At 33.6% G+C, this 18,235-nt stretch overlaps 5 protein-coding genes, 1 non-coding gene and 1 pseudogene across 10 annotated transcripts; 6 read left to right on the top strand and 1 right to left on the bottom strand.

Moving 5' to 3' along the window:
* The first annotated feature begins 1,025 nt into the window (after window positions 1–1,025).
* LOC104749947 (senescence-associated protein 13-like) lies at window positions 1,026–2,405 on the top strand (annotated as a pseudogene). The gene is made up of 5 exons (XR_015585076.1): window positions 1,026–1,250; window positions 1,330–1,518; window positions 1,616–1,811; window positions 1,900–2,006; window positions 2,104–2,405. The product of XR_015585076.1 is annotated as a senescence-associated protein 13-like (transcript).
* A 44-nt stretch (window positions 2,406–2,449) lies between these two features.
* On the top strand, window positions 2,450–4,558 carry LOC104749946 (tropinone reductase homolog At2g29360). Of its 2 annotated transcripts, none has more exons than XR_015585075.1 (7): window positions 2,450–2,532; window positions 2,876–2,951; window positions 3,110–3,245; window positions 3,446–3,653; window positions 3,735–3,941; window positions 4,034–4,140; window positions 4,222–4,558. XR_015585075.1 is itself a non-coding variant. In XM_010471660.3 (7 exons), the coding sequence occupies exons 3-7, from the start codon at window positions 3,124–3,126 to the stop codon at window positions 4,411–4,413; spliced, it is 846 nt and encodes a 281-aa protein (XP_010469962.2). In that variant the 5' UTR covers window positions 2,450–2,532; window positions 2,876–2,951; window positions 3,110–3,123; the 3' UTR covers window positions 4,414–4,558. The 2 variants fall into 2 exon arrangements, 1 of the variants encoding a protein (XP_010469962.2); XM_010471660.3 differs by having other exon boundaries at window positions 3,735–3,951.
* A 4,731-nt stretch (window positions 4,559–9,289) lies between these two features.
* LOC147925149 (NAD(P)-binding Rossmann-fold superfamily protein) lies at window positions 9,290–10,046 on the top strand. The gene is made up of 3 exons (XM_087492505.1): window positions 9,290–9,331; window positions 9,444–9,541; window positions 9,734–10,046. The coding sequence occupies exons 1-3, from the start codon at window positions 9,290–9,292 to the stop codon at window positions 10,044–10,046; spliced, it is 453 nt and encodes a 150-aa protein (XP_087348631.1).
* On the top strand, window positions 9,378–10,989 carry LOC104749945 (tropinone reductase homolog At2g29370). The gene is made up of 5 exons (XM_010471659.3): window positions 9,378–9,541; window positions 9,734–9,941; window positions 10,047–10,264; window positions 10,387–10,493; window positions 10,601–10,989. The coding sequence occupies exons 3-5, from the start codon at window positions 10,204–10,206 to the stop codon at window positions 10,781–10,783; spliced, it is 351 nt and encodes a 116-aa protein (XP_010469961.2). The 5' UTR covers window positions 9,378–9,541; window positions 9,734–9,941; window positions 10,047–10,203; the 3' UTR covers window positions 10,784–10,989.
* A 985-nt stretch (window positions 10,990–11,974) lies between these two features.
* On the top strand, window positions 11,975–12,046 carry TRNAD-GUC (transfer RNA aspartic acid (anticodon GUC)). The gene has a single exon. It is a non-coding gene; the product is annotated as a tRNA-Asp (tRNA).
* A 1,277-nt stretch (window positions 12,047–13,323) lies between these two features.
* Window positions 13,324–15,298, top strand: LOC104749944 (putative protein phosphatase 2C 24). Its single transcript, XM_010471658.3, has 3 exons — window positions 13,324–13,857; window positions 13,947–14,267; window positions 14,634–15,298. Exons 1-3 carry the CDS (start codon window positions 13,504–13,506, stop codon window positions 15,057–15,059), a joined length of 1,101 nt encoding a protein of 366 aa, XP_010469960.2. The 5' UTR covers window positions 13,324–13,503; the 3' UTR covers window positions 15,060–15,298.
* A 258-nt stretch (window positions 15,299–15,556) lies between these two features.
* Window positions 15,557–18,198, bottom strand: LOC104749943 (methylsterol monooxygenase 2-1-like). Of its 3 annotated transcripts, none has more exons than XR_015585074.1 (7): window positions 17,912–18,198; window positions 17,114–17,251; window positions 16,746–16,891; window positions 16,439–16,569; window positions 16,140–16,352; window positions 15,961–16,041; window positions 15,557–15,864 (listed from the first exon to the last, which is right to left on the bottom strand). XR_015585074.1 is itself a non-coding variant. In XM_010471656.3 (7 exons), the coding sequence occupies exons 1-7, from the start codon at window positions 17,939–17,941 to the stop codon at window positions 15,810–15,812; spliced, it is 783 nt and encodes a 260-aa protein (XP_010469958.1). In that variant the 5' UTR covers window positions 17,942–18,198; the 3' UTR covers window positions 15,557–15,809. The 3 variants fall into 3 exon arrangements, 2 of the variants coding, with proteins under 2 accessions (XP_010469958.1, XP_010469959.1); XM_010471656.3 differs by having other exon boundaries at window positions 16,450–16,569; XM_010471657.3 differs by lacking the exon at window positions 17,912–18,198 and adding an exon at window positions 17,425–17,616 and having other exon boundaries at window positions 16,450–16,569.
* Window positions 18,199–18,235: the final 37 nt, after the last annotated feature.

The raw sequence follows: 18,235 nt of genomic DNA, 5'->3' as shown, positions 1-18,235 counted from the left end.
AAATTCTGAGTCTTTTAAAGTAAAAATTGTTAGATTCAAACATAAAAATTAAACCTAAGAATTCAAACTTATAAATTTAATTTAATGTTGATATAGTTGTGAGATGAAACCAACGATAGCTGATAAAAGGTAGCTGTAGATTATTGGGGCTGCATTTGTTTCTGATTAAAGAAGGAAGGAAGAAAATGTTGATGAATTTTTTTTGGGTTTGATGGGCTTGTTGTTAGTTGGATCCAAACTATAGTTAATTAGGTAAAAAAAAACAGGTGTAATAAATATAGCAAGCCAAATGTCATCTCTTTAGCAAAAGTTGAATAAACTTTCTCATATTATATAAGATACTACAAAATTATTTGTTATCGTATTTAAGAATGTCCATATTTGTTACTTAATACAGTACCAATATACGTAAATTATTTACGCGTGTGCCGTTAAAGCCAATTAAAATTGAGCTCTAAAAATACTATTTTGGCAAAAATAAAAGTAAAATATACAATAACATACAAGGCATATTTATTCGCATAATTTATATAAATGTTAATGCAGTTGATATAAGTTTTTCATTTTCTTTCTTTTTGGGTATAACTCTAATACAGAGATGATATGCACCGAATAGACAGATGGTGAACATGCTAGGCATTCTAAAAAGCCAGTTGACAGATAATAGAGCTAGTAACCTTCTTTGTCGGCATCATCGGTGTCAAAGGACTGGTCCCTTCATTAACGTTGTTGGAAATTATGATCAAACTCTCCAATGTCACTATCAAGAGCTAATGGCTATCACTTTAGTTGTTTTGTTGTTTTTTATGGATGCTTAATCTCTTCACCAAATATGATTAGTAGTATAATGTGCTTAAGCTAATACAAATTAGTGTTAAGTAAATATAATGCGCAAGACACGCAAATGGTGTTCAAATATGCATGTAGCGTACTATTACTTAAGGGGTCGCAATTATTAATTGATAAAGTCTTTCTTTACCACACAAGGATAGTCAAAAGGAAAAGGAAAGTATATTCGTACACCCCTATGTTAGGTGTGGTCGAATGGTCATTATCATATATAAGATGGACTTGTGAGTTGAGAGGTTTCAAAATTGAAAACTATATCAACTAGTCTTGATAAATTCTTTATAAGTTCTGTGAAAAGGAGGATCCGAATGGCAAAGAAGGGGGAAAGCTTGGGAGAGAACTCAAGATGGAGTCTTGTAGGCATGACCGCTCTTGTCACCGGTGGTAGTAAAAGGCATCGGGTCAGTCCCCATTGTCAATCTTAGCTCCCTAAATTTATGCTTGGTGATGATACTAACTGTAGTTGTGTGTCATAAATAGGGAAGCTGTAGTGGAGGAACTAGCTATGTTGGGAGCAAGAGTTCACACATGCGCTAGGGACGAAACTCAGCTTCAACAACGTTTAGGTGAATGGCAAGCAAAAGGGTTCCAGGTCTCGACTTCTGTCTGCGACATTTCTTCTCGTGAGAAACCGTTTCCTCTCTCTTCCAAGGAAAGCTCAACATCCTTGTAAGTATACATTTACAAGCATCTCGCCCTCGGGGACCCTTTCATGTTCCAAGAACCAATTCATGTTGTATTTTATGTTGTATATATACATATATAGGTCAACAATGCGGGAACGCTGATAGTAGCAGAAGAATTCTCGTTTGTAATGGCTACAAATCTGGAGTCAGCTTTCCATCTTTCACAACTCGCGCACCCTTTATTGAAATCTTCTGGCTCAGGAAGCATCGTGCTCATGTCTTCTGCTGCTGGAGTTGTGCATGTTAGTGTTGGATCCATCTATGGAGCAACCAAAGGTACGGGATATAGATGTACATCCTTTACACAATATTTTCCCTTGGGTTATGATGCTTACTTAATTACGCATATATTAAGTAATTTTAGGAGCCATGAATCAGCTGGCTAGAAACTTAGCTTGTGAATGGGCGAGTGACAACATAAGGACTAACTCTGTTTGTCCTTGGTATATCACAACTCCTTTAACTAACAATGTAAGGCCAAAATAAAAACGTTCTCCTTATTAATATCAAAAACAAAAAAGATTACGTATCATAATTTATGTTCTTAACTCATGTGGAAAACTCTTAGTATCTGAATGACGAAGAGATTATAAAAGGAGCCGAGCGTAGGACAGCGGTAGGACGTACCGGAGAGGCAAATGAAGTCTCATCGCTTGTGGCATTTCTTTGTCTTCCCGCAGCATCTTATATTACTGGCCAGGCCATTTGTGTTGATGGAGGTGCCACGGTCAACGGTTTTCCTTCAAGCCTCTCCCTTAAAAGTTAAAACACATATTTGCATTTGTTCGGATCATATTTTTAAATATCAAAAACTACAAGCTATATAAAATGTCTCAATGGTCAAATATGTAATAAATGTAATTTAGATGAGTCCATATATCCATATATTCTATTTCTTAGAGACTCTTGGATGCTTGCAGGACGTGTTTGTTGTGTCGTGTCCATATGTAGGATCCCAGTGGTCAACTCTACCTGAATCAATGTTCCTGTAATTCATGTAAGCATTAAATTGAGTTTTTCAATAGGAGAGAGCTGTATATTATTAGATTCTCTATGGTAATGCATGAGCAACATATATTTTTATTTAGAAGAAAAAAAAAGATTTTATTTTATCTTTCTTTTTTGTTATGATGGATATTTTGGTTTACCTTCTGTGTTCCTCTGTTATCATAAAAGAGTATTCTTCTTTCTCTCCATATATGTTTCCAATGGTAGATTCAAACATTTTTTACGACATTTGTTGTAAAGAAAACAAACACTTTTTGTGAGATGTGGTTGAACAGAGAAATTCACATGTTTCATAACGTAACGAAATGATTTAATCTGTCTCTCTTTCACAGTTTCACCTGTTGAACTGACTACTGAGATTCAAGGAACCTGTATGTTCTGAAACAGTGAAACAAGACTAGATCCCAGGTAGTTGGGCCTAACCCTCAACCAAAGGCCCATTATATTGATTAAACCTAACAAAAAAACATGGACATCGTTCCGCACTTCCATGTGTGTGGCCTAGAATAGTAGTATTTATTTATGGATGGTCACTATCATATTCATTATGAATTTTTCTTAACCAGACATTCAGATCTCCATGGAAAGATCTTTTGTTCATAATCAGAAAATGGCTAAAACAAGGGAAAGCTTGAGAGAGAATCCTAGATGGAGTCTTGGAGGCATGACTGCTCTTGTAACAGGTGGCTCCAAAGGCATCGGGTTAGTCCCAACTCCCAAGTCTCCTACTTTACCTACTTTATTACTAGTCCAATATCAAATTAATCTAAGATCTCATTTCAATTTTAGATTTATATGGATCTTTTGATTGCATTTCGATGCTTAATCTAGACATCCCTGGATCGGATAAGATAATAGATTGATGATGTATAAACCAAAATGTATATCTGTGCTATAAATAGAGAAGCTGTGGTGGAGGAACTAGCTATGCTGGGAGCAAGAATCCACACATGTGCCAGAGATGAAACTCAACTTCAAGAAAGCTTACGTAAATGGCAAGCAAAAGGGTTTCAGGTTACCACTTCTGTCTACGACGTTTCTTCTCGTGACCAACGAGAGAAACTCATGGAAACCGTTTCTTCTGTATTCCAAGGGAAGCTCAACATCCTCGTGAGTATATAAGCTTTGATCCATCTAGGAAGTGATTTTAGTTGTGGTTTCTTATGTTTTTGGTTTGACTTCATATATAAGGTAAACAATGTGGGAACGTGTATAGTAAAGCCGACGTTAAAGTATACAGAGGAGGATTTCTCAGTTACAATGGCTACAAATCTCGAGTCATCTTTTCATCTCTCACAACTCGCGCACCCTTTGTTAAAAGCATCTGGTTCAGGGAGCATCGTGCTCATATCCTCAGTATCTGGAGTTGTGCATGTGAATGGTGCATCCATCTACGGAGTAAGTAAAGGTATATCTACATCTATATGTATATTCAAACAATTAGTAATGCATAGCGTTGTGAAACTCATGAAAATGTAAGTGTGTTTTAGGAGCTATGAATCAGCTAGGAAGAAACTTAGCATGCGAGTGGGCAAGTGACAGCATAAGGGTTAACTCTGTGTGTCCATGGTTCATAGCAACTCCTTTAGTTAACGAAGTAAGGCAATAAATAAGAGAGTTAAAAGTTATATATATTGTTACATCTCAATTGTAGTTTTAAGTGAAAAAATCTCTTCAGGTTCTCAGTAATGATGAGTTCAGAAATGAAGTGGAGAGTAGGGCACCAGTGGGACGTGTTGGGGAAGCAAATGAAGTATCATCGCTTGTGGCATTTCTATGTCTTCCTGCAGCTTCTTATATAACAGGCCAAACTATATGTGTTGATGGAGGGTTCACTATTAATGGCTTCTCTTACAAGCCTCTGTCTTAAGGCGGCGTCTATTGTTTCCGTTTACGTTTATTATCAAATGTTTTATATAACATTTTCAGTGTATTGTGATCACAATTTTTGCGTCTTAACTAATTGAACTGTAAGTGAAACCTAAGGGATAAACGAATCATGTACATTTTAAAAATCTGGCCGAGTAGAATCAGTAAGAAGATTCGATTGCGGAAAGCATATATACTGTATGTGTCTCTTTTCAACATTATAGCTCCGTTGGTTAATCTTAATCAGTTAGAGAAATATATGGGAAAACTCATATCTGAAATATAAATCTATATTAACATTTTCTCAAGTACATTTTGGTTTATGCCTTGAAGTTTATCTTATTTAATTTGTTTATTTGCAACATTAACCCCTACAAAATTTCCTAAAATAATATTTTTACTTAATTAATCCCTACAGATTTTCCTAAAATAAACAGTTCTACTTAACTCAATTAATGGAACTAATATAAGAATATTAGACATATTAAATCAAATTTTATTGTTGTGTTATGCCCTTTAAGTACATAATCCTTCACATTCAATTACTACAAGCTGTTCAAATCTCGATGGTACTAAATTCGAGTGCATAATTATCAGCCTATTAAATTCATATTTCCAAAGACGTCCATAATAACACCACCAAGACAAATATTTAATTGTCTATATATCTTATTTGTAAAGTAAATATTGACCGAAGAAATCTTTGTTTTAATAAAACATTGATTGCTGAAATCTCTCTTTAAATGAGTGCATAACTTAAATTTTACAAAGTTAATCCCTAGAAAGTTTTCCAAAATAAGAAAAACTAGAATACGTAAAATCGACAATCCATTAAAATCGGATAATATTCCTAATATTTCAAATATAAATTTAATCGTTTAATGCTATCATAATAATTATGTTAATCAAATATTCATTTCCGATTTCTATGGTACACAAATCAATATATAAAACTAAATGGAAAGTAAATTTAAAATTTAACATATAAAACTAATAAATGGTATATTCCATAAATATACCTTAAATCCTTCACGTTTTGAAAGATCTTTCATGACATTTTACACCTAATGCTTTTTTAAAACACTATAAATAATCTCTCACTACCTAATGGAGAATGCACCAAACATACTTACAACCAGCAAAGAAACATTACAGTAGTATTTTTTTTTTCAGTAAACATTACAGTAATCTATGAAAACGGTTTTGTGTTTTCTTTATTTTTTTTTCTTTTGCTTTTGATGTTATTTAATATTCATTGTAAGTAAGTCACTCTCATCTTTAAGAGATGAATCCATGTTCTATCATGATGTATATAGTTTTGCTTATTATATCAATAGAATTAAGTTTTCTGTTTCATTTTTTTTTCAGCAGTACATCTTATTTTGTTCGTTTTATAATCTACCAATTATTATAACAACCAAACATACTAACCATAACATACTAAACAAAAAGGCAAAAATTTAAAAATTGTATTTGCCTTTTCACTAAGTTTTACGGTCGTCTATTATTTGAAAAGGAATTGTCCTTATATAAACCACAAAATAAGCATACTCTCTTTAATATTGTATCATTATTTTTCTATTTAATTATTTACACAACAAGAATTATCATAATTAATATTAGTTATTAAGATTAAAACAACACAACTAGAATTAAAAGATCTCAGAAATCTGCATCAATACCGATAATGATTTTTAAAAATAAATTTAAAATACATAATTTTTTTTTTTAATTTAGGAGAAGAAAAAATAGTCATATCATAGTGAAAATTCCGAATTAAAATAAAGATTGGAACTAAATATATCAACCAATCTAAATCACAATTAATATATATTTCTTTTGGATTGTTACTATTTCTCTCTCTCTCTCTTCACAAATTATTTTGATTAGCATAATATCAAAATCATATTGATTATTATTTATTAATTATAACTACATATATTCTTAAATAATTTTTACTGTAAAATATCACTAAAGTGAAAAGAAAACTTGGTTGAACTGATCATAATCGACATTAGCCCATTCTTAGTATTGGCTTTAGTTTCATATACGATGATGTAAATAGATTTGTTTTTATCCTTTTTATATATTCAATTACATATGTACCACAGTTTTAATCTAAAAACACTAAACATCTAAATCATACAATTAAAAGGTAACTAAATTATTATATATATAAATAAAAAAATATTTTGCAATGTACCACGAGTTTAAAAAATTACACATGTAGTCATTTACCATAGATTAAATCTAAAAACACTAATAATTTGAAATCATATATTACACATATATAATAAATTAAATCCATGTACTACAGTTTAAATTACTAAATTACACATATATTAGAGGTCAAATTTAAAAAAAAAAATCAAAATCAAAATTCTAATTTTAATATCAAATTAAAAACTATAAAAACTAAATTATATTATATATAAAAGATTATTCTGCGGTGTACCGCGGGTTAAATCCTAGATAATAATTAGGAGAATCTGATTTTTAAGTACATTTTGTGTTATGCTTTTTAAGTTTTGCTTATTTAATTTGTTTTATTTACAACATTAACCTCCTAAAATAACAATTCCTGGAAACTCATTTAATGGAACTATTTAAATCGACCTAATTTGATACATTTATTGCCATAAATAGCTTGACAACATATATACATTTCAATTTTTTCAAAAACAACTCTACGCGTTAAATTTTTAATCCCATAAAAATCTAAAAACCTATTTTAATAGATCTTTAAAAACTGTATGATCTCTTAAATTTAAATAACACAGCCGAGTTTGAGTAACAAATGATTACAATCACAATAATTATTATAACGTTAATAAAGTTCATAAAAACGAGAACCCAACTTTAGAAACTCAATAATCGGATATATTTAACTTTAGCATCAAGAAAAACATTTAATATAAAATATACGTATTAAGAAACTGAATACTATTATGCGATAATGTTATCAACTCAAATAGAAAAACACTAAAATCTCTCTTTTATTGCTATGGATCGTAAACTCCTTGCTCATCAAGCATTTTCCATGTATAAATATCAACTTCACAAACAAAACACAACACACAACCAAAACCACTAATATGCAGTTTTGAAGCACGAGTTAAACCAATAATATGACGCTTTGTTGTTATATAGCGGGACATGTTATTAACATGACGGTTTGAAATAACTATTATTAATTCGGTTTTGAAACACGGGTTATTTGGTCAATGCCACTAATATAAGAATATTAGGCATATTAAATCAGAATAATTTAACTAAAACTTTGTAAAACAATTAAATCATTGGTAAAATTGAGACTTAATCCGACAATAGCTTATAAATTACATATTTATATATTCATTTCCCCTATTATTGTTCTAATAATTGGCAATCCAAACAAAAATATTATTTACTTAAACAAAACAAACTAAATATAAAAAACAAAAAAAATTAAAATGTTATTATTTTTAAAAAAATTGTCCCGCGGTGTACCGCGAGTTAAAATCTAGTTGGAATGGTAAGAAATGTAAGGATATACAGGAGGATGAATGATATTATTAGATGTGTAATGTACAATATATATAGTGTTACATACGAGACAAGGTATCTAGCATTGACCAATATGTCCTTTACATATATACATTCTCTATAAGAAATCCCTTAGAAATAGAGTGAAAGATAAAACCAAATCTATTGTTGCGAGAGAACTCTAGATGTAGATGGAGTCTGTCTATTGTTAAGAAAGTACAATTATGACTAACAAATGCTATCGTTATTTTATTTTTGCCAACAACAATGCTATTGTTAAGAAAGTACAATTAATAATTTTATTTTAACATTAACGTATTCTATGTGCTAAAATACCTTTGTCCCAAAATATAGAATCTTTAGACTTTTTTTATTTCTTCTATTCTATTAGATTTTATCAAGTTTATATGCTTTATTTAAAATTAATTTGATGTTTTATGTCTTTTAATATTCTATAGTAATCTTTCTCATTGGTTAAATTATTTCTAATTAAATACAACTTATGCTTTCACTGCCAAAAGACAGAAAATATATATAATTAATGTAATTCTTAAATTTTGTGTTTTTAAGTAGAAAAACTAATTATATGATGGGACATATGGAGTATTATATGAGAATTTCCAAAAATTTATAGTATTTTAAATTTTTATGTATTTCAATTGGTTATACATAGATGTGTGTATATTTACTTGATTAGTTAAATACAGATGTAAATTGAAGAATTTTATATTTCCATAATTTTATTGTATCTAAAATTAATTATGTGTTTTAATTGGTTAGGAACCTAAATGGTATAATACAGATATTAGTACAGATATAATAAATGGTATTACAGGAAAATAATATTTTTAAATATCATAATAATAAAAAAGCTAAACACTAAAGTCTTATACATATATATATGCCTAATGTAAAATGCTAAATGTTATGATAACAGAGCTTCTTATAAAAATACCTTGTAATATAATATATATATATAAATATGTGTTATTTATATATATATATATGTATATGTGTGTGTGTGTTTGTGTATGTTATATTTGATCATATAAGATAACTGTTGAACCCCCCCAATAATTCGATCCGCGAATATCCGTAAAATAAAAAACTAATGTATTTTGAACTAAAATACAGCGTATTTTGTATAAAATACCGTGTATTTTGGACAAAAAATACCGCATATTCGTATATAAATTAAATACCGGATATCTGTGAAAAAATAAATATCCGTTTTAAAATTTAGCATAATATGTATCTGTGTCCGTATATAATAAAGGATATTTAGTAAAGAGTGGATATCCTTTATCCGTTTTTCGGAACGGATTTGGATACGGATAGGAATATCCGCGGATATGGATATTAATCTCAGGCCTAACCTCTACAAGCCTTGTATCGTACACGTGTCTGGTCTACAAAAGACGAACCGTCATTGCCATTAATTTATTGACAGAGATACAAATCTTCACCAAAAGATCTGTATCTATGTTTGCTGATTATTACTCATAGTCAGCAATGTCTAAATTAGGGGAAAGCTTGGGAGAGAACTCTAGATGGAGTCTTCAAGGCATGACCGCTCTTGTCACCGGTGGCTCTAAAGGCATCGGGTCAGTCCCAGTACTTTTTTACCTAGCTTACCTAGTTTCTTACTAGTTCAGTATCGAATCTATGCTCTCACTCTATAGTCATCTATTTATGTGGATCTTTTGATGCTATTCCCATGTTTATAGTCAAGACAGCCCTAAAAAGAGCAAACCTTAATGATGTATAAACTAAAATTGCATGTGTTCTATAAACAGAGAAGCTGTGGTGGAGGAACTAGCTATGTTGGGAGCAAGAGTCCACACATGTGCCAGAGACGAAACTCAGCTTCAAGATCGCTTACGTGAGTGGCAAGCAAAAGGGTTTCAGGTCACCACTTCTGTTTGTGACGTTTCTTCAAGTGACCAGCGGGAGAAACTCATGGAAACTGTTTCCTCCCTCTTCCAAGGAAAACTCAATATTTTCGTAAGTGTATTTATATATAATATAAGCTCCTCCTCATCTTTGATGAGGTTGGTTCCACAGTTTCCAAATCATGTTGTTGTGTTTGGTTTGTTTGGGCGTATATAGGTACCCAATGTTGGAACGGGTGTAGCAAAGCCTACCACAGAGTGTACAGCAGAAGATTTTTCATTTATAATGGCTACAAATCTGGAGTCAACTTTCCATCTCTCACAGCTCGCTCACCCTTTGTTGAAAAGCCTCTGGTTCAGGGAGCATTGTGCTCATGTCTTCCGTTGCTGGGGTTGTGAACTTGGAAGGTGCATCCATCTATGGAGCAACCAAAGGTATACATATATGATATATGTTCATATGCATAGATTTTTTGGTTTATTGTTTATATGTATAGTAAAAAAAAACTAATGATCATTTGCTTTTATTGATACTTACATAAATGTACGCATTTTAGGAGCAATGAATCAGCTGGCAAGAAATTTTGCATGCGAGTGGGCGAGTGATAATATAAGGACCAACTCTGTTTGTCCATGGTTCATCACAACTCCGGCATCTAAAGATGTAAAGACAAATTAAAAGAACAAACATTAATCTCATTAATACTACCAACAAAAGTGATATATATAACTAGTTTCTGATGGATCTTAGTTTGTATGAAAATGTTTCAGTTTCTCGGTGCTAAAGAGGTAAAAGAAAAGGTGGAGAGCGTGACGCCAATGAAGCGTATTGGAGAAGCAAATGAAGTCTCATCCCTTGTGGCATTTCTATGTCTTCCTGCAGCTTCATATATAACAGGTCAAACTATTTGCGTTGATGGAGGTTTCACTATTAACGGCTTCTCTATGCCTTAAATTAACATATGCATGCGGAGATATATACATATATATATATATATATATATATGATTTGTGGTCTAGTTAAGTGCCAAATTGATGGATAATATTTTAGTCTACACAAGTTATATATGTAAGTTATGTTAATGGAGCTCACTCTGCGGTTCATTATTCATGCCTTGTAGTCTTTAATTCTATCGGATAAGAATTTGGTCGTGTTCGTATTCGATGTTTGTTTGTTTCCGCTCAAGCTGTGATATGGGATGAATTAAATAATGTATGGTGTTGTCCTACATTGCCGTGCCGACATAAACTATGGCAGGAGGCGGGAAAAAATAAAATGCTCTAATTCATAAAAAAAAATGAAATGTCACAAAAAGTAAATACTACTAGCTAGTCATATAACAAAAGCAAATAACGAACTAGAAAAGGGAGAAAAAAAACAACAAAACAAAAACCTCTAAATGCATTTTGTTTTTCCTTTCTTCCTCTAACCAACATATAAAATTAACTTTTTAGTATAATTCCACTTTGATAGGTAAAAATCATAAGATAGCCAAATCGTTGAATCTTTTTTGCCACATGTTTTTTTTATAAATTAAGAACTTACGGTTTTAATCAAATATAGTATTAGACGATAACGGGTGCTTGTAGACGAAGCGTTTAAGTCTAGAATTAGTAACGGCAATAGAAATAAAAGTGAGAGGACGAGAGACGATTATTCTGCTCCCTGTGTGCACAATTTAACGAAGCTGTGAAGAGATTATGTTTACCCTAATTTTTGTAATGCTTTCTTAGTTTCTTTTTCTCTTTGCCTTCAAATATTTTTCAAAACTGTGAGGCCATAGGCCAATGTTTCTTTTATTGCCATTGAGGTACGGCTAATGTATATTATGATTCCATACATTTTTATATAGTCATGTAATGACAACCACACGAACGTCAACTCTAATGTCCCCCTTTCCTCGCTTGCTTTACGGGTTATGGCTAAAACGTACGCTTAAGATGTTGTGGCTTTTGCTCCGTACATTGTAACTATTCGGGTCTTGTATCTAGTTTAGACTGCCAGAGATTATAAAAGATTAGTCTAAGCCATAGTCCGTTTCTGAAATAGTCAGGCTCTCAGAAATTGTGAGAATAATAAATTATTAAAAAGATTCTATCAATTCGACAACTACATAGCGTTTAAAATTGTCTAAGTTAATAAAAGTCGTTGTAGTATAGTGGTAAGTATTCCCGCCTGTCACGCGGGTGACCCGGGTTCGATCCCCGGCAACGGCGATTAACTTTTTTACACATATATGCTTGGACCTCCCTTATTATTGTTGGGCCTTCTTAAAATTACCCAAAACATAACCAGCGCTTTTTTTTGTCTTTTTTTTTTTTTTGTAAGCGGATTTTGTGGACACAGTTTTGATATATTTTATAAATTGGTCATACCGCCATCACAACGTAGTTGATTACAGTCCTACATATTATATTTCCGATTTGATTCTCCGGACTCTAAAGACATTAACAATGAAAAATATGAGATACAAGTTACATATATTATTAAGTTTTTCTTTGTTAACGTGTTGGCCTGGGCATTCGGTTAACCATTCGGTTTCGGTTCGGTTGTATTCAGTTTCGGTTATTTTGGATATAGTAATATAGTAACCATTTGAATATTTTTGAAATTTCGGTTCGGTTCGGTTCGGTTTCTTTCGGTTCGGTTTCGGTTTGGTTATTTAAATAAATAACCATAACTCACATAAATTATATTAACATTAACCAAATAAACCAAATATAACCAAAACTAACCGAATATAACCAAAATTAACCAAATATACAATAACAAAAATACAAAAAAGGGAAAAATATGGATTCAATTTTACAAAATAGTATTTAACTTTGTAAATTCAAAATAATAACATTTACATATATTGATTATTTAAAATATTTAATTGTTTTGAATCTAAAAATAATTTATATTTTAAGTTTATTTTATAGTTTTGCATAATATTAAGTATATAATATTTGATATCTTCTAAGTTTTCGGATATTTCGGTTAACCATTTAATTATCGGTTCGGTTCGGTTCGGTTTCGATTAGTTTGGATATAGATTTTTACTAACCATTCGGGTATTTGAAGAATTTCGGTTCGGTTCGGTTTGGTTTTTTTCGGTTCGGTTTCGGTCGGTTATTTGGTTATCGGTTATTTTGCCCAGCCCTATTAACGTGTCTACTCTCTAATAACAAACACATAAAGTATCGGCACTAAGCTTGTTAGGTTTTTATAAAGCAAACAAAAATATATTATCGAAATTTAGGCTTATTTATGTAATCAAATATGAAAAACCAACGTAATGAAACTCCTCAAGTATTTTAAAAATAGAGAAACACAAAACCTACATTGAGGGGAAAAGCTACGTACGACTAAAACGTACACTCGTGGCACGAAAGCAACTTCCTATGTTCCTTGCTGTGTCAATTTGATTGGACCACGAATCTCGCACACTCGTTACTGACGCTTACGTGAAAGAATTTTAAAATTGTTTCTCAAGAGGCAGGTTTTGTGTATTAAATAGCGTGCGAGTTGTAACGTGTAAATGACATTATTTTCTCCATTTGAATGGTTTATGAGTTTTCTTTTATTAACCAGTGAAGTAACACCTAAATCAAGATTCAACATTACTTGAAACAGAGCAAAAAACTACTAATTGACGTGATCGGAGCTTTGAGTTTTTTTTTTTTCCAATATGGCGGATATATGTTACGAAGTGGTGACCGGTGCATCTCCGTCGTCGGTTTATGAATCGACGCCGCCACATTCACGGCGTAGACAGAGGTTTAAGACGGTGATGCAAGAAGATTGGGAGAAGAACTGTAAACGTAATAAACAGCAAGAGGGTTTAGCTACTAACCATAACTTAGACTTCTCCGAGGAGACTTCCACGACGGAGCTAAGTCCGAGATATGGTGTTTCTTCGGTGTGCGGTAGGAGAAGAGAAATGGAAGACGCAGTGGCGATTCATCCTTCGTTTTCTTCAACCAAGAATTCGGAATCTACTCAACACTATTTTGGTGTGTACGATGGCCATGGTTGTTCTCACGTACGTACGAAGTCGTTTTCATGCATTCTTTCCCTTATTTCAAAACTTTTCTAGTTTTAGCTGATACGACATGTTTTTGTTTTATCTAGGTTGCAGCAAGGTGTAGAGAGAGGCTTCACAAGCTGGTGGAGGAGGAACTGACCTTCGATGGAGAAGACCAGGAAGAAGAATGGAAAAAGACAATGGAGCGTAGCTTCAAGCGCATGGATAAAGAAGTTGTGTCGTGGAGTGAATCTGTCGTGAGTGCGAGTTGCAAGTGTGATCTTCAATCCCCTGCTTGCGATTCCGTCGGATCGACCGCAGTTGTTTCAGTCGTCACACCGGATAAGATCATCGTCGCAAATTGTGGCGATTCTAGAGCAGTTCTTTGCCGAGATGGGAAACCAGTTCCTTTATCAACCGACCACAAGGTCAGTCTCACTCAAAACATGCCAAGTTTGTTATAACTTAAAAATCAATTGGTTATGTCTCATAATGGATATTATAATATCCTAGATGAGATCTTAACAAACATCTAGTCTTGAATTTTTCATTCAACGAACACCTCTATCAACATGTTAAGTTTGTTTTAACTTTAATTAAATCAATTAGTTGATCATGTACAATATATTACCTTAGGTTAACTTCGGAGGAGAGATATAACAAACATATTCTTGTCTTGAATTCTTCATTCAACCGACACACATCACCTAGTTGTTGTTTTCTTGAATTTCAATTAAGAAAATATTGGAATTGTTGATTTACTCGGAGATTTTGTTCTTTGTATGGAAACACAGCCTGATCGTCCAGACGAATTGGACCGAATCGAAGGAGCTGGAGGACGAGTCATATATTGGGACTGTCCGAGAGTTCTAGGGGTCTTAGCAATGTCAAGAGCAATAGGAGACAACTATTTAAAACCTTATGTGAGTTGCGAGCCAGAGGTAACCATAACGGACAGGACGGACGACGATTGCCTCATACTAGCAACCGACGGTTTATGGGATGTGGTGTCAAACGAGACCGCCTGTTCGGTGGCTCGTATGTGTCTCCGTGGTGGTCAGAAACGGCGAGGTAGTCATGAAGATCCGGCGATCTCTGACAAGGCTTGTACAGAAGCGTCTGTATTGCTGACGAAGCTGGCGTTAGCAAGGCACAGTAGTGACAACGTGAGTGTCGTTGTGATTGATCTCAGAAGAAAAGGACACGTAAGTGGACACTAATCGAAGGCGCAGACACCGCTTTAACTTTTTGTATTTTTCAGTTTTCATTTTTGGTTGCTTCTTGGAATGCGTGGTTGTTTTTTGAGCAGCTAAGAGCTTCTTTCTCAGATCCCACTAGATGGTATACGAATCAGCCCGACTAAAAGGTTAACACTTTTATAGGAATGATTAGTTTTCTCAAACCTAATCATTCTTTCGTGTAATGAGTATTAAAGGAAAAAATCAAAATTATGCCTAAAGGAAGGTCCACTTTAATTGACTGACTACTATAACTGAGGAAAGCGATCTGTGTCTCCCATGCATCCTTCTAATTGTGTATACATTTTGTTCTCGAAATTTAAAGTTCCGACATGTAAAAAAACCTTTTGCTTTAAGAAAGATACAATCAGACTTGCTAAAAGAGAATAAAAACAACAAAGCTGAATACGCTAGGGATGAAGTTCCACTTTTTAGGCATTTAGATACTTGAATGTGCCGCAAGGTAAAGACATGAGATCTTAGAGAGTACATGCATCAAGCACTAGCACTATCTTTAAAGATTAAGACAAAACAGTAGGTTCAACATCGTATCAACTTATGTTCAGACCAACAGCTTTGATTGTACAACCCAAAATGTTGCAAATAATGTTTGTTCTTATGACTAAAAGTTTTTAATTCAAGGAAATATCTGAGAGGCAAAACAGAAGAAAGGAGGGTTTTTGAGAATAAGACCTCTCTCTTGAGAAATCCAACTTCCACTTTTGCTTGTTGTCAGGTTTCTTTTAGGGCCTTCAGTTTTCTGTAACCCTTGTCGGTACCAAAGATCCTGAAGTAACGTAGAGAAACAAAAAATTTAGATGATTACAATGTTGGAATCGGTCAATGGAGACTTCTGTTAATAAACAGAGGTCAGATATATTACCAGTCCATGTATACAAAAGTTGATGAGTAGTTGCCAGACTTTGTGTAGAGTAACCGATGATGGTAGTCATGGAAGTCAGCACTGTAAGCAAATGATTGTAAACTCATTCATGTTAATGATCTGATAGATTTATGATGTTGCTCCTTCAAGAAGGCTAAAGATTAGATGTTTGATCTTACCCGCCGTACAGAGGAAGAAAATTCGAAGGGCTCCATGGGAAATGATAACCACAATGTGCCTCAACAGTCTCAATAACTCTCAGCATCATCCATAACCAGAGAGTGATCAGGTGAGGCCCAGTGAGAGCCGGACCAACGATGGTAGCAAAACCAAGGAACAGAATTTCAGCAGGATGAGCATATTCTGATGTCAAACCAAACGGTGTGGCGTATCTGAGTAATAGCATAATAAGATCAGTTATGGCCAAGTAAATGAATTGACTAACATTGTCAACAACAACAAAAAAGATAAGAGTAACTGAAGCTTTACTCATGGTGCACACTGTGCACGTTCTTGTACAGCCATTTAGTATGCAAGATCCTGTGACCCCAATAGAACACAAAATCCTCAATGATGAAGTAGAATAAGATCTGGGCAGACACCACTTTCCTGCAAGAGCATAACCAAAAAAAGGTTTTATAAACCAGATCAAACAATAATTCAGGTTCTTCTCATGCAGCTCAACACTGACATATTATATATATTGCCAATTGGAAGAGTTCAACATTAGAGAGAACCCAAAGGAAACAAAAAAAAGCTTCCAGCACTAAAGAACCTGATAATACCAGGACGGCAGAGGAAAACTGCTCTGCATGCCCATAAATCTGAAGACAGGATAAGATGCCATCATAAGGGGCAAGTTTACGCAGAAATGGTAAAGCAAGAGTCGAGCAATGCATTTCCCTTGGGCTTCAGGAGTATTACTTTTTGCCTACATAAGACCAAACAAGTTATTAAATTGACATTCACTAATAGTAAACCAGATGAGAGAACATATACTTTTATTATCACTGAACATTTGAAAGATAACAAAATCATGTGCTGATTACTTGGTGATCTCTTTTCACTCAATTCCTTTCCGAAGGGTCGGTAACACAAAGCTACAAACTATACATAAAAGATCCTTGAAAGAAACATGAGAAAGGACACAAACCTGAATTTTGTAACTGCTAAGCAAACCGGTCCTTTCTAGGAAAATGTAAGGAAGTCCAGACAAGAAAAACACACTCTCATGAAGGATAAAACTCCCAATACACGCCAGTTGAAAGTCGCTGAAATGTGTAACCAGATACTGCAATCATCATCACACCATAAACATACAAAAAAAAATGGTCAGCAACACAGCTAAGAACCAAACACTGATAGCCAAAGAGAAACAAGAAAATGCATTCAATTCCACCAAAACCAATCCGAAAGCGAGTGATAAAGACGTTCAAGGCGAAAACTATTGCTAGAACAACACACCTATCACACTCACAAATCCTTCAAGGATAAAAGAAGCGTGTAAATAAACAATTCTCAATTCACAGAGTCTACATCATCAGCATTCATAAATTATGGTCCCTAAATTCCAAAAAAAAGAATCAAGCACAAAACAAACAAGGTGAGATCACATTGGCTATTCATATGGAATCAAAATCCAGATCTGAAAACCAGAAAGAGATCGACACGAAACCAATCAATCTAATCAAACACGCAAAAGGGACCACAACAATAATCGCAATGCGGTGAGAGTGGAGACCACAAAAAAAAACAAACCATCAAATTTCAAAAACTAATTAACACAGCTAGAAGAGATACGCGTTCGCACTACACCTGTAATCATAATAAATGCAGTAAACTAAAGTCGGAGACGCAGAAAGACAAAAAAAAAACACACACACACCGAAATCGCTTGAAACACACAAATCCATGTACAAAGATCAAGGAACAAGGAGTTGGGTGAAAGTACCTTCCAACCGTATTCAACGAAAGAATCCATGGATACAGAACGAGAAGATAACACAAATGGATCTCAGCGGTGGAGAGATGAATAAAGAAAAAAAACTCTGAAGAGGCGTGAGTGAGAGAGAAAGAGAAAGAGAGAGAGAGAGGCCAAAACTGTGTGACAGACAACACAGAAGGAATCTGAATTGGCTCTCTGGAGTTGTTGATTTGTTTGTTTCTGTAAAAACACTCTTTTCTACTTCTCTCAATCACACGTGCACTCGCATACATTTCTCACTTTAGTCCTTCATTACTTCGATTGTTTTCACTTTAGCACCATATCGTTTTT

Source organism: Camelina sativa, chromosome 16 (assembly GCF_030686135.1).
Source record: "Camelina sativa cultivar CO46 ecotype springtype chromosome 16, ASM3068613v1".
NCBI lineage: Eukaryota > Viridiplantae > Streptophyta > Magnoliopsida > Brassicales > Brassicaceae > Camelina > Camelina sativa.
This window is presented reverse-complemented; position numbering and strand designations above follow the sequence as displayed.

What these genes read in the sequence shown, in the direction of transcription:
- LOC104749946 (XM_010471660.3), top strand. Translation starts at nt 3,124, where the DNA reads ATGGAAAGATCTTTTGTTCATAATCAGAAAATGGCTAAAACAAGGGAA. An exon ending in AAGGGAAGCTCAACATCCTC is followed by an intron (nt 3,654 to 3,734) that starts GTGAGTATATAA and finishes TTCATATATAAG; the next exon opens with GTAAACAATGTGGGAACGTG. An exon ending in CATCTACGGAGTAAGTAAAG is followed by an intron (nt 3,952 to 4,033) that starts GTATATCTACAT and finishes AGTGTGTTTTAG; the next exon opens with GAGCTATGAATCAGCTAGGA.
- LOC147925149 (XM_087492505.1), top strand. Translation starts at nt 9,290, where the DNA reads ATGGATATTAATCTCAGGCCTAACCTCTACAAGCCTTGTATC. An exon ending in ACCTCTACAAGCCTTGTATC is followed by an intron (nt 9,332 to 9,443) that starts GTACACGTGTCT and finishes TATTACTCATAG; the next exon opens with TCAGCAATGTCTAAATTAGG. An exon ending in GGTGGCTCTAAAGGCATCGG is followed by an intron (nt 9,542 to 9,733) that starts GTCAGTCCCAGT and finishes TTCTATAAACAG; the next exon opens with AGAAGCTGTGGTGGAGGAAC.
- LOC104749945 (XM_010471659.3), top strand. Translation starts at nt 10,204, where the DNA reads ATGTCTTCCGTTGCTGGGGTTGTGAACTTGGAAGGTGCATCCATCTAT. An exon ending in CATCTATGGAGCAACCAAAG is followed by an intron (nt 10,265 to 10,386) that starts GTATACATATAT and finishes TACGCATTTTAG; the next exon opens with GAGCAATGAATCAGCTGGCA. An exon ending in CAACTCCGGCATCTAAAGAT is followed by an intron (nt 10,494 to 10,600) that starts GTAAAGACAAAT and finishes AAAATGTTTCAG; the next exon opens with TTTCTCGGTGCTAAAGAGGT.
- LOC104749944 (XM_010471658.3), top strand. Translation starts at nt 13,504, where the DNA reads ATGGCGGATATATGTTACGAAGTGGTGACCGGTGCATCTCCGTCGTCG. An exon ending in ATGGCCATGGTTGTTCTCAC is followed by an intron (nt 13,858 to 13,946) that starts GTACGTACGAAG and finishes TGTTTTATCTAG; the next exon opens with GTTGCAGCAAGGTGTAGAGA. An exon ending in CTTTATCAACCGACCACAAG is followed by an intron (nt 14,268 to 14,633) that starts GTCAGTCTCACT and finishes ATGGAAACACAG; the next exon opens with CCTGATCGTCCAGACGAATT.
- LOC104749943 (XM_010471656.3), bottom strand. Translation starts at nt 17,941, where the DNA reads ATGGATTCTTTCGTTGAATACGGTTGGAAG. An exon ending in GTGCACAGTGTGCACCATGA is followed by an intron (nt 16,353 to 16,449) that starts GTAAAGCTTCAG and finishes GCTATTACTCAG; the next exon opens with ATACGCCACACCGTTTGGTT. An exon ending in TTTCTTCCTCTGTACGGCGG is followed by an intron (nt 16,042 to 16,139) that starts GTAAGATCAAAC and finishes ATTTGCTTACAG; the next exon opens with TGCTGACTTCCATGACTACC.